General features: G+C 34.2%; 1 protein-coding gene across 3 annotated transcripts in view; it reads left to right on the top strand.

Annotated features, from left to right (window-relative positions):
• LOC126968458 (uncharacterized) overlaps nucleotides 1-22,460 on the top strand; it is a 252,731-nt gene that overhangs the window by 45,998 nt on the left and 184,273 nt on the right. For 2 of the 3 annotated variants that reach the window (XM_050813504.1, XM_050813505.1), the window contains exons 2-3: nucleotides 20,616-21,537; nucleotides 21,746-21,934. In XM_050813504.1, the coding sequence (XP_050669461.1) occupies nucleotides 20,889-21,537; nucleotides 21,746-21,934 (838 nt within the window). In that variant the 5' untranslated portion in view covers nucleotides 20,616-20,888. The remainder of the gene's footprint in view (nucleotides 1-20,615; nucleotides 21,538-21,745; nucleotides 21,935-22,460) is intronic. The other variant, XM_050813506.1, reaches the window with a different exon arrangement.

Below are 22,460 nucleotides of genomic sequence, written 5' to 3'. Positions count from 1 at the left end.
ATTTAGCAGTTGATCTAGTTGAATATCTTTGTAAGGTTCGTTCAAGTAATGTCGGCTTGAATTGACGATCAGTCAAAGCAAGAATTACTAGTGTAGTTAATACATAATTTTATATTTATTTATACAATTATGTACTTTTTAATTAATTCAATATAAATTATCACCAAAGTATAGCATATAATAAGATATAATAAGAAAGCAGTTATAGGAAAATACCTAATAATAATATGTTGTTTCTTTAGTTATATTAAACATATACATAGCTAGCTGGTGATCGGTGCGCCTCACTTAACATAAACAAATGTATATTTATATCTATACTAATATTATAAAGCTGCAGTTTTTGTTTGTTTGTTTGAACGCGTTAATCTCTGGTACTACTGGTCCCATTTGAATGATTCTTTCAGTGTTGGGTAGTCCATTTCTCGAGGAAGGCTATAGGCTATGTTTTTTTTTTCAAAATTAGGGATTCGTAATAAAGTTGCTATTTTGTAACACAAGGTGTAAAATCGAAAACCTATTTTTGCGTGCGCTGCAAAAACTATTGACAATAGAACAAAATGATGTATATGAAAATGTATATAAAATATGTACAGGCTATAATATAGGCAATATTTTATTACTTATAAAACTATCGCGTGAATTATACTTTATATGACAATACAACGTTTGCTGGGTCAGCTAGTTATATATAAAACATCACAGCAAAATTTCAAATCCTTTTTTCTTAATTACGAAATGCTTAGGATTGTAATAAGTACAATAATTATTTTGTTTTTCCTGTTTTTGTAATGAAATAATGACACAGTAGAACTGTCAAACAGTGTGTCAAAAATTTTACTCATAGAATTATTCATACAGAAATTAAAATTGAAATTTAAGATAATTAAGTGTCTTGAACTGAAATTAAATGAAATGTTCATAATCTAATACATAAAATTCTCATGTCGCGGTGCTTGTAGTTAAACTCTTTCGAAACGGCTTGACCGATTCTCATGAAATTTTGAGTGCATATTGGGAAGGTCTGAGAATCGGATAACATCTATTTTTCATCCCCCTAAATGTTAAGGGTGGTCCACGCCAAAGTTAATTTTTTTGACATTTTTTCTTAAATTTGTTTGTTTATGAGTCAACATTAAAAAATACATACAACTTCAAATTTTCACCCATCTACGACCAACAGTTACTTTTGTATCGCGATTTTAATATCGGCAATACAACGTTTCGTGGGTCAGCTAGTATGTATATAAATATTTAAATGAGCGTTAAAATAAATAACATTATTTGCCACCTTTGAAATGACAATAGTAATTACACTCTAATGAATCTAAAGCTAAATGATCCCTTTAATTTGTCTTTGAGATGGTTGTCACGAGACCGCACGACCTGTCAAGCGACAGCCACATGCAAACAACAGAAACACGAACCGTTTTGATAATTACATCGTCATGTGTCTTTGATCTGTAATTAATTAATCTATATAACATAAATAATTCACGATAGTGGCATTCCCTTGGTGTTTCAAAGGATAGAACATACGGACATCTGGCATTTGTTTCGTAATTTATATATTGTTAATGATGATGTTAAGTTTGATGACACATCGCAGTTATTCATTCATTCACATTCATTCGAACACAAAGATAGGTAGAGGCACATATTACTTAAAATCAAATGTTATAAGTAGTTTTTTAAGGATCATCACACAATCATCAGAAGACGTCCACAGCCGGACAAAGGCCTCCCCCAAAGATCTCCTGCGCTGCCCTCATTCAACGTGTTCCATCTTGTGGGGGTCCTACCAACACTACTCCTTCCGGTACGTGGTCGCTATTCGAGGACCTTACTGCTTTAATGCTTGTCTGTTTTTATTGAAAGAAATAGAATCTAAGCATATTTTTAAATATAAACTTTACTGAACTTAACTGAAAGTTCAGTTTTGTAAATTTATTCATTAACTTCTGCCTCACGGACTATTCTAGCTCTTATCATTAATTAACGCATTTATCACCAATATAGTTCTTCATTATTATAATTACTGTGAAAACAATACCTTCTCTATTTCAATCCTCCGTTCACGTTACAAAAGTTATTAACAACGCTGTATTAAATTACTTCGAACAAATTGCCTACAGCTTTCATCAATTGTTCGTTTTGTAAAGGAAATATTATTAAGTACTTATTTAGTTTGAAAATATTTCTTTTATTTTAGTTATAATTTTACTAAACATGGATTATTTACTGAAAAGTGATCACCAACACCTACCACACTACTGATAGAGATCTCTGCTTTTTATTTTAATTACGAGAATTGATTTATGATTTTAACTATACCTATAAAGGCTGTAGTTGTTAAGTGTGACCAGGCGATTACTCCGTTACTAGTGATATCGACAGAACGTTACCTAATCAGTAAAATGATATCAATAACTTTTTTTTAATCAAATGAGAAGTATCCAAAATGTTTATTGCGAAATTCAGTGCAACATTTACTCGAACCTTACAGTCCAAATCGTATTGGACCCTTATTTATTATTCGTATATACAGGACCTGGGCCGTGCAACCATTCGACAGATGTAGCCAGCAAGGAGACTGTGCTTCCGGGATCGGCAATACTTGTCTGGGGTATAGAGCCTGGCCAGCTGATCACGTAGATGCAGAGCATCAGTCAGGCCTCGAATTATTTTGCATACCATGACCATGATCATTTGCTATGGTTTCTATAATATCGATACTCGTTTATAGCTATCGAATAAACTTTATTTCAGCAATAAACTAAGCTGTAACGTGACCGACTGTATTTTTATTAATCTACTTTGAATTACGCACGAGAACGCTCGTATCATGATAGATTATGACGTCACGCCTCAAAAAGTAATGATAACGAGTAATATAGCAATCAAAAATTCGAGCGTTTTGGTGTTTATTATTTAGCCGTGACGTCATTCATGTTTCAATTAACGTAACCGATTGCCTTATTTAATACTTTTACTTGGATATCTTCTAATAGGCTGAGATCTTTAGAGCCTACTAAGAGTTTACTCAGACTTTACTAAGGTAAAAAGTAGCTGAGTGTAAGCTTACCATAATCTTTGATTTCATTTTATAGTCATTTGACAGCTGAAGTTATACTGAGATTATGCTAAGGTAGCCGAATGCATAAATCAAGTTCGCGTACTTTTTACACCTAGTTAAGTTTCACGTAAGTAAAGTCTGTCCCAACATTTATATCAAAACAGGGCCATTTAATTTCTTAACGCCATTATTTCTTTGCACTGCTTGGTACTCATGGCCATTTAGATATCTTAATGCTGTAGATAGTTTATCTCACAGCAATATTCTGTTTCGAATGCCGTACGACATTTTCCTCTGCTAAGGACGCTACTTCACATTAAGCTCTGTGAACTAGGATAAAACATTTTCTACGTTAACTTTATGCGGTTTCATTCAGAGCTCGTTGACAATGCACTTAACATTGCACTCGGGACGATTTTTACAGAGCTTCAGATACTCAGTGAAATTTATTATATTAAATTTATATATATATATATGGGATTCGAACTAGGATGAGCCTGTATTTCGGCATACAACTTCGGTAGTAGTATCTAGTATATAAGAAATAATATCAAACAGAATTCTAAAGCAATCAGTTTTGAGAAAATAAATGCCTTTTATGCCCTTTATAGCTCCAATCCTCTCGAATATAATTAAACATTTTGTGTAGATGCAAGTATTTACAATACCAATTAATATTATTATTACCTTTTATATAGGAATTGTGGTAGTGGTCTGTGGTCACCAATCATAACACCCAAAGAGTCCTCTCTTGTGTGACTGAGGGAAGATGTGTCTTTGGTTTTTCTTTTTTTATTAACATTTGGGGTTGAAAAACACTTAAATCCTAGGATCTATTGTGACCCCTGCTTGCACTAGCGCGCCTGCCCTCTACTTCGTATACTCTACAATGAGATGTGGAAATCGAGGTTACTAGCTCGGGAAACGTTTCCTTACTGTGCCGAAGTTTAAATTATATCCTCAACACCTTATTACTTCTTAGAGGCGTAGGATCCACAGAGGCTTAACCTGATTCTGGCAATTGCCTCGCAGTAGGATGGGTTTAGGGTCTTCAGTGGCTTCACAGCAGAAACAGGTTTGATTCACTGTGATCCATTCTGGCTAGGTGCCCATTTAGCTGACAAATACCGGAGAGAAACCCCGTGAGGGCTCTCAGTTGTCTTCTGTCCAAGTTTATGCATTGTTTGGCACGCTTACGTTGAAAGTTGCCCAGGAGCAGCTTAGCTTGCCGATGGCCTGGCAGCAAGGACCAGTGACATTTCTTGATTCCTTAGGAAATTGCGGATAAAGGATTTTCCGGCACCAAAAAATGGTTCTGGGTCTATTGTCGGATGTATCTGTAATTGCAAGAGAGTTTTATATGTGGCAGTTTGTGAAAAATATATCTATACACTTGAAAAATACAATATATTATGAGAAAAGAAGACGATCCGAATGATACGTCGATATTTCAGTTCAATGGCTTGGCGCAAATTCAATACCAAGTCAGCTATGTAATACCTTTCGTTGTCGTTGATTTCATATACCATTCAGCGATGGGGCAACTTGTTCAAGAACTTTTTAGCGATGAATAGAATTGGGAAAGTTTGTGGAATTCGAGCGAGGCACTTTCTAAAGGAGCGCGTCCTTAGACGAGTTTGATTTAAATTAAGAATTCAATTACGTACAAAAACACATCTAATTTAACAACTGTGGCCCATAAATTGTTAAATATAAATTTGATTTAACTTAATTCATTAATACCAGTTTATCGTAGTTTATACCTATTTTAAAACCATTATGCATTTAATAGTTTAAAAAATTTCATTACTAAAAATTATTGTTATGTAAGAGATGAATTATTCTATTAGCGACGGGTGTGTTACGAAACATGGTTTGTGTTTCTTCGCTAGATAAATATCTCGTTTTATGTAAAAACTAACCAACATATCTATATTTAAGTATATTACAAGAAAAAATTTTTATGTTGGAGGGGAAACTAATGTTAATTATATAAGAACAGATTTAAATCAAATTCCCTTAGTGGCACGGGGCAGGAGGTACAAAAAATATGTGTACATTTTATATAAGTGTCTAATTGAAATAAAAAATGAAATGAAATGAAATGAAAATGAAAATGAAATATATCTTTATTGCATACCACAAAATTATGAAACATAACAAAAATCGAGACTACAAAAAGCAATAGGCGGCCTTATCGCTTAAGAGCGATTTCTACCAGGCAACCTATAATGAATCAGTTATAGTTGAAAAGATAACAGAAGGTGGTGTTATCGATATGCATATAATTTAAACATACAGTAAATAATTCCAAGAAAAGAACTAGTATTGAAATTGTCACAGTAATAAATAATAATTATGGAGCGTTGTTTTGAAAGATTGGAGAGTTTGAGCCTTTCTGATTTCAGAGGGAAGAGAATTCCATAGGTTAACAGCTTGCACAGCAAATGAATTGTTGAAAAAGGAAGTTTTATGAACAGGTGTACAAAGCAAGAGATTATGAACAGACCGAAGATATAGTTGGTGAGAACTTAATGCTGAAAATTTTTCCTTGAGATATATAGGAGTTTTAGGATCAAATAGGACACGATAGAGATGTATAAGTATATGGAAATTTCTACGCAAGCGGATAGGGAGCCATTTGAGCTTTTTGCGAAATTCAGACACGTGGTCATACTTACGTAGTCCAAATATAAAACGAATACACATGTTCTGCAATCGTTCAAGCTTATCCAACTGGAGTTCGGTTAAGTCGACATATGAAATGTCAGCGTAGTCAAGAATGGACAGGAGAAGGGATTGAGCGAGTAAAGTTTTCGTGGGAATAGGAAGAAAATTTTGGAGTTTTTTTAATGAGTGAGAGGCAGCATAGAGCTTCCTACTAACTTCTTTTAATTGATGGTGCCAAGACAAATTCCGATCAATGAATACGCCCAAGCTCTTAACAGAGCAGCTAAAAGGAATAAGAGTTCCTCCTACAGAAATGGGAGGTAGATTACCCCACTCAATTTTATGGGTTAGTTGTGAGCTACCAACAATAATACATTGAGTTTTCGACGGATTCACTTTTAGTCCATGGGCAGTACTCCATTCCACGATTGTAGTTAAGTCTTTGTTAGTGTTTTTAATAGCTAAAGGCAGACCCTCGAGAGAAGATTGTGAGTATATCTGGAGATCGTCTGCATACATATGATACCAGGAAGTTAAATTTTTAGTTATAGAGTTAATAAAAATTGCAAAAAGAAGAGGAGATAGTACACCGCCTTGTGGAACTCCAGCGGAAAGGTTAGACCAGGTTGATGTGTTATCATCAATCTTAGTCCTTTGCCGACGCCCACGTAAATAGCTTCGAAACCACCCTATCACTGTTGGAGATACGTTAATAGAACTCAACATGCTCAGCAAAATATCAAAGTCAACAGTGCAGAAGGCATTACTGAAGTCGAGTAGTGTAAGTATTGTGAGCTGTTGCTTATCCATGCCAGATCGGATATCATCGGTAATTTTTATAAGTGCAGTAGTCGTACTATGTCCTGGACGAAAACCAGATTGGAGAGGGTTAAGAACACTGTGCTTATTAATAAATATAGAGAATTGTTGATGGACTAAGCGTTCAAGAACCTTGGAAAGAAAAGGTAGTATAGATATGGGGCGATAGTCAGAAAGATTATGTGGTTTAGAAATTTTAGGTATTGGAATAACATTAGCGTCTTTCCAGGCTACAGGAAATTGGCCAGACGTTATAGAAAAATTAAGAATATGGAAGATTGTAGGAACTAGGATATCTATGATAGGAAGGATCATATTACGACTAATGCAATCACTACCAACGGCCTTAGATGTAACAGAGAAAATGGTTTTTTTAACGTCAGAATCAGTGAAGGGAGAGAAGTTGAACGGTGGAAAGTCAGGGGTTGGGATTAAGGATAGGGATTTAAGCGTTTGAGCTTTAGTGTTATTGTCAAGAAAAGATGAATTTTGAGAGAAATGTTGATTAAGTTGTTCAATATTTAGATTATTGGAAACTGTATGTTGTTGCTTCCCAACTCCTAGCGTTCTTAGGAATTTCCAAACTTTACTGGTTTCACCGTTCTCAACAGACGAGTAGATATGGCGTCGCTGCGCGTCTCTGCACATTGTATTGCAACGATTCCTTAATCTTATATACTTTTCCCGGTTAAGATCAGAGTTATTATGCTTATAAATAGATTTAGCTCGATTTTTAGAAATTTGCAGTTTTTTAATATCATCAGTAAGCCAAGGAGCAGGTAAATGCTTTATCTTCACGGGTTTAACTGGCGCATGCTTATCATACAGCTGTATTAGCAAAGAATTAAAAATATCAACTTTATCGTTGATACTATTAGAATTAAAAATGACATCCCAATCAATAGTTTGTGCGTCTATAGAAAGACGTTGCATATCCATCCCAGAAAAATTCCGCTGCATCAGTATTTGGGGTTTACGTTTAGGGGGGCGTACTTTATAGGAGAGAAAAATGAGATCGTGGAAGGAAAAAGCATCCGCAGAGCATTGCCCATGCGAGTTTACATACTCGGGCTTAGAGACTATGATGAGGTCAAGAAGAGACGGAGTGGAGTGAGGAAAGAAGTGGGTGGCTGTAAGAGGAAGGATATGGAGATTGTAGGAATCAGTAACGGACAAAAGCTTTTTTGAACGATGGTCATCTTTAAGAAGACAGGTATTAAAATCACCCATCAAAATCAAGTGATCATATAGTGGTACAAATTTCTCGAGGATATGATCAAAGGAAGAGAAATAATCGACATTAAGTGAAGGACTGTAGAATACTCCAAGAAGGATTTTTGTATGTGAAAGGATAACTTCAACAAGAAGATACTCAACTTCATTCTGTGACATGGAATCACTAGAAGAACTTATGATTGAAAACGGAAGGTGAGATCGAAGATAGATTGCAACGCCGCCACCAACTCTACCCACACGGTCGTTGCGAAGGAGGTGGTAGCCTGGAAGGTAGTAAGAGGAAGAAGGGAGGCTGGGCTTAAGCCACGACTCAGAAATAAGTACGGCATGAACATTGCTAGAATCAAACGACGCCTGATGGTCAAGATAATGTGCAGGAATGCTTTGTGCATTTAGGTGAACTATATTAAAGTTTTTCTGTGTGTCTGGGAAGTGATTACTGAGAGCAACGTCAATAGGAATATAAGATACACTTTGAAAACTTTCTTCACCACTAGAACCAGAAGAGACTATAGACTGAAAATCATCAAGGCTAGAGTTATGTGACATTTTGAATCTTGATAATATTTAAAAATTATCTACTGTTTATTACTACTTATACTATTACACAAAAAATAATCCTATATAAAATAATATACAAAAGTATACCTGCAACGAGTTTCCTAAACTAAAAAATAATATACAAAAATAATTAAATTAAATTAAATTAAATGATTAACGAACCCACTCGCCAGTTGCAAGGAGAGATTAATTCACTTCTTAAAACAAACAATAATAAAAAAAAAAAAAAAAAAAAAAAAAAAAAATAAAAGATAAAGTAAAAACAATCAAAAATGAAAAAGTAACCCTTTTTTCCTTTTAGCAAAAATAAACTATTTATCTCAAAACCCTCAAAAAACATAGGTAGGTTTTAAATAGGTAACTTAGAGGACTAAAAACTAAGTGACTAAAGACAAAAAATTACAATAATAAAAATGAAGTACATATACAAATTAAAAGAATAAAAATAATATAAACTATATCTATGAAGCTGTTTTGAGATAGACTTGTAATTTTCACGTAAATTATTATAAAAAAGAAATAAAGATTGCGCGCCTCCATCTGAGTACTCCATTTTTATGCTGTACAAATTTTATTTACGGTGAAAACATGATGCAGTAATTAAAACATAATATTTTTAATACCTTGACCCATATTAAGGGTGAGAAAAAATAAATAATAAAATAATAAGCGGCGCTATCTTACAGCTTCAATAACTTAGCTTACTAATCATGTAATTCTATAATCTAATTCTAATAATCTATAAATGCCAGCGCAGTGATGACCAAAAGCCTTGTATCCAAAGCAGTTATTTAGTCTGCGGCTGGTATGTCAAATGTCACAGCTGTCATTAGATGACAGTTGTCACGTACATCTGCCAGTCACACAAGACACTACAGTCTACACAAATAACAATGGTAATTTAATAGGTACCTATTATGTAACAACTACAGTTTTCATTTTCTAGTATCAACAACGGAATTTGATTTATTACACTAAAACTACAGTTTATTAAATATATTATACACAGGAAAGAAATAGCATAGGCAATATAAATCTGATAATTATGTAGTATGACATTTATACTATGTAACAATTGAAAATGTTTGAAATATAAGCTGCATTTAGTAATATCAAATTATCAAATTTTATGGAAAATTGTTTATTTAAAATGTTTAATAAATAGCATTTAATAGTTATATGATGTTCCATTTTATTTTTGGTATTAAAAAACAAAACAGGATGTAAATGAATACTGCAGGCTTGTTACCAAACTATTAAACTATAACACAAATGTTACAATGTGGTGCATTACAAGTTAGGTATATGCATTCTTTATATATTATCTTAATTATCAACACAGGATGGTTATGAAATTTTGTAATAAGTTATAAATACTAAATAAAAAAAAGGTTTAATTCATATACATAACATAAAGATTCATACTAGGATAGCTTAGGCTTTGTGGTAGTGACATAGGTAATTAGAAGTTACAAAAAGCTTACAGTTAACTAAACCTATGAATTGTACAAGTTATTTAAAGGTTACATTACCTTAAAATACTTACAGATTAATGATACCTATTACTTATTTTTGACCGTTCTTTTGGACCTGGAGGTGAGACTGGCAGTACCCTGAGTCAGAGGCTTAGATGTCTGTTTAGATGTCTGTGGTATGCTGTGTAGGTCAGCTTTCCACTCAGCTCGGTGATGTGAACCATCTGAGCCTATAATATGTATGCATCCATCCCTTGTCCAGCACTTGTTTATGCCGAATCTCTGCCTTGCCTCCATAAATAAGTTATGACGACTCTTTGTTAAAAACTCTGACACAGTTAAACCGCTGCCCTTAAATCCAGTTTTGGAGAACCAAACCTTATCCCGCAATGCTACATCCGCAAACTAATTGTTTGTTTATTAATAAAATATTAGGTAAAATATGCGTACCGTGCTTGAATAACCTGCCATTAAGATTGACTATAAACACTGGCTGATAAAAGTCAAACATTAATGTTTGTTTTCTAGAATGTTGTTCATTTGGAGAAATAATTTGTGTATTTTTTTGTTTTGTGATATTAGTAAAACAAATATAGATGCATATTTAATAACATTCATTGATAACTTCTTAAGGCGCGGACTGACTAGGATTGTAAATGTTACAACCAATCCTTCAATATTTGTGTTGATCATACGGCTAAGCTGCAAATGGGCATTTATTTTACTGATTTTCTTTTGTTTATTTAAAATTTACCTATTAAATTGAAAAATTGTTCGGTTTAAGTTTTAGAAAAGTATTTATTCCATTTAATTCTTTAAAAAAAGAATGTTGTTATAGCTTTAAATTTGGAGATTTTGACTCCAAAGTTTATTTTTAGGAAGCAACTTCCAAATTTTTTATTGGATATTTGACATTATATATAAATATTCTATTCGGTTAAAAATTTTCTTTAAGTCGTTTTTTATGCACTGTATTTTTTGCGTCGGAATATTTTTATTGCATTATGTTGTAATCGACTCTCTAAGACACCAATTTTGGTGGATATTGAGGTATGACCGCGCCTTAATACTGAACACAAACCAGTGCATGCATATTTCCTATTTCAATATTTTCATAGAAATCGTGTATTATTTATTTGAATTCAAATAATTCAATAGCCTGTGTAGTAGGCCGATTTCCAATGAAATACAAAAGTTTCTAACAATGCCGTATTGAATTACTTTTTACGTTTTGCCCTTGGCCTTCGACACCGCTTCAAATGTTAAGGATAATACTTGAAAGCTGTACAATTTAATTCAATCACTTAGAAATGATTTTAATGATAGCAGTGTCTTTAAAAACGTTTTGTCGAGCAAACGAATAACGATAATATTATATAGATTGATAATATTAACTAGTGGAATAATACTTTGCATAGGATGCTGGCTAGTTTATGGGTACCACAACGGCGCCTACATCTACTGTGAAGCAGTAATGTGTAAACGTTACTAAGTTTTGGTCTGAAGGGCACCGTAGCTAATGAAATTACTGGTCAAATGAGATTTAACATCTTATGTGTCAAGGTGACGAGCGCAATTGTAGTGCCGCTCAGAATTTTTGGGTTTTTCAAGAATCCTGAGAGGCACTGTATTGTAATGAGCAAGGCGTTTCAATTTCCATCAGCTAAACGTCCTGCTCATCTCGTCCCTTATTTTCATTTAAAAAAATGACCGAAAGAATTTTATTTTACATCACACACAGAAAATTATAACAAATAGATACAGTAAATACAATGTTTTTTATGAGTGAGAGAAATAATTTTATTTTAATGTTGCACATCTTTATCACGCAATGAAAGTCAAATTCTATGATCTGTTCAAAAGGTTAGGTCTCAGATGAGAAAAGTACAGGTGCATGAAATCAGCAAGACTAAAATATGAATGATAAAGTGAAAAAGAGAAAAAGAAATATATATATAAGTGAAAAAGAGCAAGAAGAGATAATAGATATGTTTGTGGAGCCGAGTGATGAAATTGGAATGGATGAAATTATGAAAGCGTTAAGAGGTATGAGGTCAGGAAAGTCTGCTGGGTATGATCGAGTGACGACTGAAATTTTGAAGGCTGGCGATGGATTAATAGTAAGCCTGCTGCATCGCCTATTTAATTTTTGTTGGAAAAAGGGCCAAGTTCCAGACGATTGGACGAAGGCAGTGATTGTCCCATTTTATAAAGCAAAGGTTCGCAACAGGAATGTCAAAATTATCGCGGGATCCGAAAAGTGTATGCCAAAATATTGATTGAAAGAGTAATGAATGTGACTAATGACAGGGTATGGGTTGTGCAAGCGGGATTTCGGAAGGGAATGGGATGAACGGATCAAGTCTTTTCCTTACGCTGCATCATTGAACAATGTCTGGCAAAAAACCAGAAAGTATATTGCGCGTTCATAGACTTGGAAAAGGCATATGATAGGGTGAATAGAAAGGAATTATGGATGGTCTTATCTATGTATGGGATGGACTATTATCTGAAAAGGGCTCTGAAATCTCTGTACAGGTGAATAGAAAGGAATTATGGAAGGTCTTATCTATGTATGGGATGGACAATTATATGATAAGGGATCTGAAATCTCTGTACAGGGATTCTCAAGCCTGTGTTCGTATTGATTGTGCCTAAACAGGCTGGTTTGATATCTCCGAAGGTGTCAGACAAGGTTGTGTAGCCTCGCCTCGGTTGTTCAACCTATTCATGGATAGATGCATGAATGATATGAGAGAAATGCAATGTGGAATCAATTTGGAAGGATTATTTGTTAAGTGCCTCTTGTACGCCGATGATCAAGTCATTTTTTCATCATCGGTGAATGAGTTGCAACAAATGATGGACTGCTTGAACGGGAACTTCAAAGCGAGAGTTTTGAAAGTGAATGCAAGAAAGACGAAAGTGATGTTATTTGAGAAGGATGAAAAGTTGACTGAGTGTTATATTACGATTGAAGATGAAAGGGTAAATCAAGTTACAGAATTCGTATATTTGGGTAGCATGTTTACAAGAGACGGAAGATGTGAAGGAGATATTGAAAGGAGATTGACTGCGGGAAACTGTGTGGATGGAGCGCTGCACGCCTTTATCAACTGCCAGACTGTGCCAATAGAAGCGCGAATGGCTGTACATATGAGCTGAAAGCGATAAAAGCAGCGAAAGGCTGAAATGGTTTGAACACGTGGAGCGAATGAGTGAAGAAAGAATGACGCATCAAATATATAAGGCAAGTGTGTGTGGGTAAGTCGATCGCGGGAGACCTCGTAGAACATTCGTCGACCAAATCCGGGACGTTTTGAAAAAAAGGTAAGGTCCGGAGCACCCGCAACCGGCGAGCATGTATTAAAAGAGTAATGAATGTAGCGGAAGCGCGTGAGGTTTGTAAGGATAGAAACAAGTGGCATTCTATTGTCTCTTGCCTACCCCGACGGGATCAAGCAGTGAGTTTATGATTGAATGAATGAATAAAATATAAATTTGTTTAATAATTATGTTTTAGTAACCCACGTGGCATATCAATTCTTTTGAATGTCGAAATGTACGTAAATTTTATTTCCAGGGAACTGTCATTTCTATGAATGATTATCACAATTTTTGTAAAAATAAATAATGCATTTATGTACATTATCAAAGATAGGTATTATGCAAATACTATACAATGTGCATTATTTTCCTTGGACGCTCAATGGAGCGGATATATACTTATATATAGCAGAGGCCTTTGATCAACTATGTCATAAAGCGCTTTTCTCGAAGTTTCCTTCCTATGGGCTTCCGGCCGGACTGTAGAGGTTAATCACCATCTTTCTAACGGCGCGTAGCATGCAACTTATTATCTGGCATTATGGTTAACGTTGCTTTTACAATAGTAAAGTATTAACTATAACAATTTTAAATAAAATTGAAGTATCTCTTTATGATATCAACTAATTTAACTCTATGCACATAAGTGTTGACATGACGTAGAGCCCATTTTATATTTTTTATTAGCCTAGTGTTTGTTGCGACTTTCAAATTTGACAGAATTACAGCAAATAAGGAGGTAACACTTGTTATAAAAATGACGTGAACCAAAACATATCACAAATGAGTTAGGTAAAATCCAAGAAAATTTATTCATTTACATCAAAAATTTTGACATTAATATATATAACTAGTATAACTTAGATATTTATAACCATTATAATACAACATTTTGACTGTTGCTTCTCAAGATATTCTTGATAATGTTCTGTATGTTAATAAGCACATTAGGAATTTGTTAGAGAGTGCGACAATGTTAACACGAGGAACAAACATCAACTTCTTATGCCTAATACTCGGTTAAGTCAAGTTAGGAAGACTATTATTAGGCGATGTATATGCTTTTACAACATGATCCCAGAAAATGTACAAAACAAATGTGTTACGAAATTTAAAAGAATTTTATAATATAACGTTATTTTAACATAAATTATTTTCATTATGATATACCACTGATACAGACTGGGAATGGAGCGAACAACCTTAAGCTGGCTATTTAATTATAAATGTTTATTGTACGATATTACAGTGTAACCATATTTTTATAAAAGAAAAAGCCGCTAAGTTTGTTGCGCCGGTTCTTTTCAGGTCTGAGGCATACTATTTCAAATGGGTGGTAGTTTTTGACGTTCAATAAGTGATTTTAAATCCTATATTGAATAAAAAAAATTGCATTTGAATTAATTTGTGTGCTAATAAGTAATAACGTCATACTTTATAACATGTCATCATACACCAGTTCATCGAAATATTTTCGAATGAATTACTCTGTAATATAAGTTAAATATGTTGATTTAAGAGAGGCACTCTAAAATCAAAATATTTACATCTTCAGCATTCTACAAAACATTTACTTTCTATAGTAACTTAAAAAAAAAAAACAAAATGTTATTTCATCATAAAAATAAATAGTTATGAGTACAGAAGTTGCCATTTGCATCTGTAATATACTCTTAAATATATAACGATATGCATGCAAAGGTCTTGTATAAACTAGGGGCATACATATTAATATATATATATACACATCAAAAAAGTCTAAACAGCATGTACTTATTAAATTTTAGGATGGTTTTTCAAATTAAAACGTTGTATTTCATTTTTAAAATAATATTTTTAGGGTACTATGATGTAAAAATAACAGCTGTTGTCTTTATAAGTTCTTTTAATAACAGAAATTTACTAAGAAAATGAATATATTGTGATAGAATAGGATAATTTAATACAAAGTATGGCCTCTTCTGCTATTATTCATGGAATTAATGAGACTGCTTATGTCATCTTGGGGTATTCGCTCCCAATTGTATTGTAGCAAATCCTTCGGCTGTTGGGTTGTTGTCACTCCGTCCAAGTCCTTCAAAACACGTGTCTGGAGCGTATTTAAAGAGTTGGTAAAATTATAAAATCAAGACTAAAGGTAGCAATGAAAACGCATTTAAATTCAAACAAATTCCATTTCATTTAAATTTTTAAAAAAACAAAAAAAAAAACAAAATATAATCGAAATTTTTTTTTACAACCAGCCAGTATGTCATCAATAACAAAAAAGTTTACATACCTATGCACTTTGAGTGAATAAAGACTTAAAATTAATTAATATAAATGGTAAATTTGTAATATCATGCATGTTGCTTAGACTTTTTTGATGTGTGTATATATATATATTTATTATTATCACAAAGTAGGGATATATATATATATATATACATGAATCATTACTTACTGGAAATAGCTCGAATTAATTAATTGATGGATGGGTAAACCCCACACCGATCAATTGCAATGTGACAAAGGGAAGAGGTACCATATAAGTTTGTTCCCATGGGCTCTCACGGTACGTCACGTTATTATAATATCTTTCAAGGAAAAGTATTATTTTGTAATCACGAGAGTTTGATTGCTTGCCGAACTTTTGGAATAGCTTGGTAAAGAACGCGCAAGTGGAATTGAGAGCCTATATATTATACCATTACTCAAAGTTGCGTAAAAAATAAAACTTGTTAGAAAATTAATTTTCATCATTCAACTTGCCTGTAACGTGCATCCTATAGGATCGCTCTCAATTTATAATCTCATATCGATCGTTTCATTTTATATAAGAATTAATAATAAAAAACATTAAAATACATCCTTTTATAAGTGTTTCATGCCGATTAAGTTGGCTTTGTACCCCATATCAGGTTATATATGAAGAAATATTAAGACATATAAAAAAATAATAATTTACATTTATATAATTATTAGCCTTGGTTGCATCATGTTAGCTGTTATAGTTTAAGGTTTAAGTCAAATTTCACGTTAACAGTGACGCTGACTATAACATTGACTGCGGAATGTGTTGCACCATCGTATTCCTTGGCATAGTTAAAGTTAAAGTTAAAAATTGAAATAACAAGTCCATGTCGAATGTTATGTTATGTTATTTGAAGTTTATGATATGTTATTTGAAGCTTTTAGTAATTATTATAAACAATAGCTTTAACCGGCGAAAAGAAATGTATTCCATAATACTACCTGGTGCGTAATTACTTATATGTTATAATTAAAGCTAAATCATTACTATAAAAATATATAATTAATACAGACTTTAAACAAAATATTAACATCATACAACACTTATTATTGGAAGAAGGAATTTCTTGCCTGGCGCAGACATTTTGTGGAATCAATTTCCACCTGCATGGAGCATACTTTCAAATTTAAGGCCGGCAATGCATCACTTGAGTTCTGGTTTCACGGATGTCCATGTGTGGTTGCGTCACCACCTGCCATCAGATGAGACTCCAACCCGTTTGCCTCTTTTTATAAAAAAATATTGTCCAAATCCTAGACATGTATTTCTATTCGCGGAGCGATTTCTGTTGCCCCAATTTACTGTACTTAATATTTTTTTTAAACGAGTTTTTCTATATTAGGAGTTTTGTTTCCAAGAAGATTTACTTGTACTTATGGAATGTTTATGATCTAAAGCGATACCTGCACTAACGGCCAGATACTTATCATGGTGGGCATACTGATGTTAAACATACCACCTTAGTAGCATATTTTCGTACGTTCGTTGACGTTACGTACAGTCCTAATGCAGATGAAATCTGCTAAAATTTGGAATGGTCATTCATGTGTTCCGGAAATGTACAGGAGTGGAGTAGTCTGCGACCATCCCAGGAATGTTCTAACCTTCAGTTACCAAGCGCTCAAAATGGACTGAAGTCCTTACTTCAGGGTAATTTAGGAAACAGGAGCCTCCATTCTATTACCTGGAATAACAAACAATAAAACACATAAAATATGACAAGTTTATTTTACATTTGTAAGCAACCATCACTTGAACAATGGTCATGATCCAAAATTATTGTGTGACACACTGATCAGGTATTCAACAAATATAATTTACAAACTTTTAAACAAATGATCTTGCCCCAAACTGAGCCTAGCCTTATCTATGCAAGAAAACTATGTATTTAGTACGATAAACATACATATATACATATACATCATATCAATGTTTGCACCTACCTGGACCTCTAGCTCAGTGGGCAGGGTCACTAACCACTGGACTAGTTGGTCGTCTAAAGCTGGTAGTTTCTATTCGATATTATATTAAAATATAATATTGATCTAGGGCCCTTGTTAATAAAACGATAAGTAATTGATATCTGAGTTTCACATGGTAAATAATGTTACAATAAAAGCGACCCCTAGTTGAGAAATTCTCTGCATTAGTCGATGGTCTTTGCACCAAGCAGGCTTGTCCCAAGGGACTAAGTTTGATGTTCGTGTATACTAAGTTAAGATGGTTAACTTAGTTCAGACGATATAATATTAAGAACGGAGTTGGTTTTCAACGTTTATTTAATATCTATAAATATTATAGTTATAAATTTAGCATATAAAATTTACCTATATAATATTATGTAAGTTGCACAACTACAAGTACTTATTAAATACGTACTAATTTTCTTCAGAGCGGTCAACACAAGAGTTATTTAGAGTATAGATACAGTTTTATATTTTTTTTTTCTTTTAATTTTTTTTTTTTTTATGATAAAGTGATTTTATTATATTTCAAATTATTTACATATGACTTAATAATTAATAACGCTATTTATATAAATAATAATAAAATAAAACTTAAATAATCTAACAAAATTAATTAATTACAAATAGAAAATATCATTAAGATCGCTATCGGCAGCTAAGGTGCCCATGAAGCTGGCAACGTTACCTCTTTGTATAGCCAAACTTATCCTTTGACAGAGATACGTACCAGATCTTGGGTCACCTGTTAAATCGGTCAGACGCCTGGATAGCTCTTTTACGAGTTTTTGTGCCGATGAACCCCAAGGACCCATCGTCTCCACCCCAAAGGGAACAAATATGTATCCATCACCGAGTGATGCATATTTCCTCCGCTTTAGGTTTTCGGCAGATTCCGCCGCTTCATCTCCCGCTCTAGATGAATGTTCAATATAAGAAGGGGCTAGCGTGTCCACACAAGTCGCATCCCACACTAGTGGCTTTCCACGACTCCAAGGAATCAACGTCAAACCATCAGGCCTCTTACCATAAGTTTTATATTATGTACCTATATAGTATATGTAGACAAGTATTTAAAAAAACAGCAGTTTGTTGTCAAAGACTGGCTGAAATAAAAAACGATAATATACATAAAATACCCAATAAAAGTACATGATTGTCGCAGTTTCCAGCAAATTTCTTAACGTGCTTATGACCCAAGAGAAGTTCATCAAGAATATAATATGGAGATGCAACAGTCAAATTGTGTATTTGTTTAAATTTTTCTCTTAATGATTCCTCAGAACATAGTTTATAAATAGCGCAAATAGCCTTCATCTGCAGCACAAAGGTGGTATTAGTATCACTTGAACTGCGGACAAAATACTATGAATATAACTAAAGTAAAGTAGTGGCGCCGTATCTACGTCAGTTAACTGTCTTTTTAACTGCATTATGTGTTAAGAAGCTACTACAAAGCTATAGCATTACTATTAAGTACATAATTAAAAAAAAAAATGATCCACAGACCTACAGATATTACAGAATTATTTAATAGTACAGTTTATTAAGTATTTATTTTTGTGACACTGACACATAATAATTAATTATTATAGATTAAAACATAATATCAAAAAATAACTTGATATTTGTGGCAAGATTAAGAACGATTTGGGCATTGTCAATCTGTATATCAACACCTCCCAGTTTATGATAATAGCAAATTATACGCTTAGAGATAAATTACTTATAATTATAGTGTACAATCTTAATATTATAAAAGAAGTCTTCAATCGTACTTCGTCTACGTATTAAATACTTTAAAGCCAAAGAAAATACTTGTATCTAGTTTAATCTGATTTTTTCTCTAGATAGAAAGGCATTGAAAAACAAGAAGAAATAGTAGAACAAATGTTTAGCTGACAAAAGCCTCGATCCAAGGTTTACAGATTAATTAAAGGACAATTCATAAGTAGCGTTGTGAAAATTTGGAGAGATACTCTACAGGTTGAAGGATCCTTGTCAGCATTGTGGTATCTCTTGACCCGTTTATCTGAAACGCCTATACTTCTCTCAACACTAAATATTGTAACATGTGCTAAGCGAGTACTATACGTTAAGTTAGTATTGGCACAATACAGTCATAGAACAGTAGCTTTACTTTATAATGCGTGAGCGACCCACGCACACATACACACGATTTACACGGCCGCTAAACAATCTTGGGAAGGCAAACGAACTGCCGAGACAGGTCGCTGTCATTTCAATTGTGGTATTGGTTATCAAACGCCTTCATGTACCCTAGTATTAGGTGTATTAAATCATCAATATTCAACAACGACATAAAAACAATGTAAGAGCAAAATAGACAAATTGAGAGAAGGACAGAAAAAGCTCTATTTGGGAAATGATTCACCTAATGTTCAGTCATCACCGCTGCCCATTCCGTCTTGCAACACCAAAGTAATCACAGACGCACTGCAATTCATTCTATATTTCGAGGTCAAATCGAAAAAATTTCTTCCATATAATGACTTAGTGATACACTATTTTAATAAATACATTATTTTATTATTCAATAAAATCAAGCTAGTAGTTTTTGAGCTACAATTGTTTCATTCCGCATCATTTAAATATTCATTACGGCGCGTAACGTCATTCAGTTGCCTCTATGCGTCAGTGTAGTGTAGTGACGTGACAATGGTCAACAACCCTGCTCCGCAATGCCTAGCTAAGCTAGTTAATATTTCGGATACTATACGGCGTATTCAATATTTTTTTACCTTCTTATAGTTGTGATACAGTCACTTCGCTCTGAATTCAAAAAATGACCACGAGGAACAGGATTTCACAAATATTAAAGTAATTTAACTAATGTATACGCGGCGATACCCATTAAGTGACCTAAGCAAGATATGAATTTCAAACAAACATATTTGCTCATCGAATAATCGCAAATCGAGCCCATATATTTATTATATGTCAAAGCGAAACCACACAAATGTGGATTTACGCACAATAGGTACGGCTTGGGTAAAGTCGTTACTTTACTTTCATTTTAATATTAAAGGACCTTTGTGGGTCCTTTTTGATGTTTCAAATGTCTTTTATACGTTATATTCCTATGTTAAGCATGTATAAACTTTTGTGAGCTTAGTATTCATAGTTTCAACTGTAGACGTTTTGTCTTAATGTTGTGTTTTTATTTTCTACAGGTTGAAGAAATCAGCTTATTGAGCTGATATTTGCTGAAGAAAGCTCCCTACCTCCTTCATATGGCTCAATATCTCCCTTTCAAAACATTCCTTAATCCTATCACAATTCGAGATATTGAAACAAACATTCCAATTAACAACTAACCGAGTACCTACTCGAAAAAGTTTCAAATTAGTAATTATTTGTCTGACACTCGGATAGTCTGAGGAAACAAGCGCGCGAATTCCTCTTCGGAGGGCGCGAGGGGCCGGCGCGATGCGGTCTCGCCAGGGATGTACGTAATATATCCCGCAGACGAAGTAGTTTCCCTGACATACAATACGCAATTGCTGCCCCGGCCGAGGCAGCGTCCGACGCTTGATAAGATCGTTGGGCCGCCGCCCCTCGTGCCGAGTAGAGCTCAGACCCCAACCCCTAGCACTACCCCAATCTGTGCCCCATCTTCCTCCAAAACGGCGCCCCCCGAGCCAGCACAACGCGCGCCGGCTTCGCCCACGCCATCTCTAGAGAGGCCGGCAAAGCTGCGTGAGCGCACCAAGGCCAAGTTCCTAAAAAAACTGGGTCGACATGAAGATACTGAATTTGGAAAGATTGTTAGAACACCTGCTCCAGATGAATTTGAATTACCTGCACCACTACCTACACCCGCTTTTTCGCGGAAAAACATATTCGACCGTGACTTCGATGCGTTGTTTGAAGTCGCCAGTACTCCGGAATTTTGTTCCAACATTCGAGTTACAACTCCAGAGCCTGATAGACGATCTGATGTTTCGGCGCCACACTTTCCATCTCCTTCCGCTTCATCGCTTAGTTTACTTCCACCTCGTCCTTATTCGGATCAGATGTCTAACTCGTCTCTGACACCCTCAATCCTCACCTCCTCGCCAGGAACGCCGACACCTCAACGGTCATCATTAGAAGGTTTTTGAACGAGTTTGGGTTACGCATTGATTGAAACTCATCGACTAATCAAACACGAGTGTTCACAACCAGCTGCATGGTACTTCACCTTTAACAATGTTTCATCAGTTTTTTGCCTGATCCTAACAAGAGTGATGAATCTTTAGTATTGAATTCTTTGGATTTCAAAAGTCTTCTCCATTAAGCAAATGCATTTTTTTGTTCTCAGGGATAAATTCAAAACCGAAAAAAGTCAGCTTTTTTCGTAAATTAAGTCGGTCGAAGGAGCAGTCTCCACAACGTTCTGTCAAGATGCAGCAGCCATCTCTTGAAATGGTTCTGAGAGAGCTGACACATCCAACGCATAATGAACAGCTCAAGAACCAACAGCAAGTCACCTTTAAATTAGTAAAAACAGGTATGATATGCATAATCATTAATATTTATATTTACAACAAAGAGAGTTATAGTAATCGTTTATTTAGAGTGGATTTATACGAAGCTGTAGGGTTAAATTTGAGGTGAGTCCGTTTGCTGGTAAAATCGTTTCAACAATGCAATTTAGAATCCGACCGCATTTGCGGTTTGCAGAGGATTATGTTGCCGCAATAGTAAGGTCTGCAACGTGCAGGTTTTGGACGTAATATTTGTCGATGTGTTTGATTGGAACGTCCTTCAAACGTTGTGAAGTATTCAATATTAAATTTCGTATTGGTTTTTGCGTAAATTAAATTGGTTTTTAGTTTGCTTTGATTTCAGTAGAGAAGCGGTCGAATATATATATTCAGTAGTATTTTTACTAGGTATAAAACATTTTGTAGCATATAAGCCTTTAAAACTAAATAATAGGTTTAATGGTAACTATAATATACCGTACTGTACTCAATAGCAAGCTCAATCAAGTTCTTTTAACTACACTAACTAAATCAATTGTCAGCTAATTA

Source organism: Leptidea sinapis, chromosome 15 (assembly GCF_905404315.1).
Source record: "Leptidea sinapis chromosome 15, ilLepSina1.1, whole genome shotgun sequence".
NCBI lineage: Eukaryota > Metazoa > Arthropoda > Insecta > Lepidoptera > Pieridae > Leptidea > Leptidea sinapis.
Note: the sequence above shows the minus strand (reverse complement) of the source record. Positions and strands in the feature narration are given on the sequence as shown.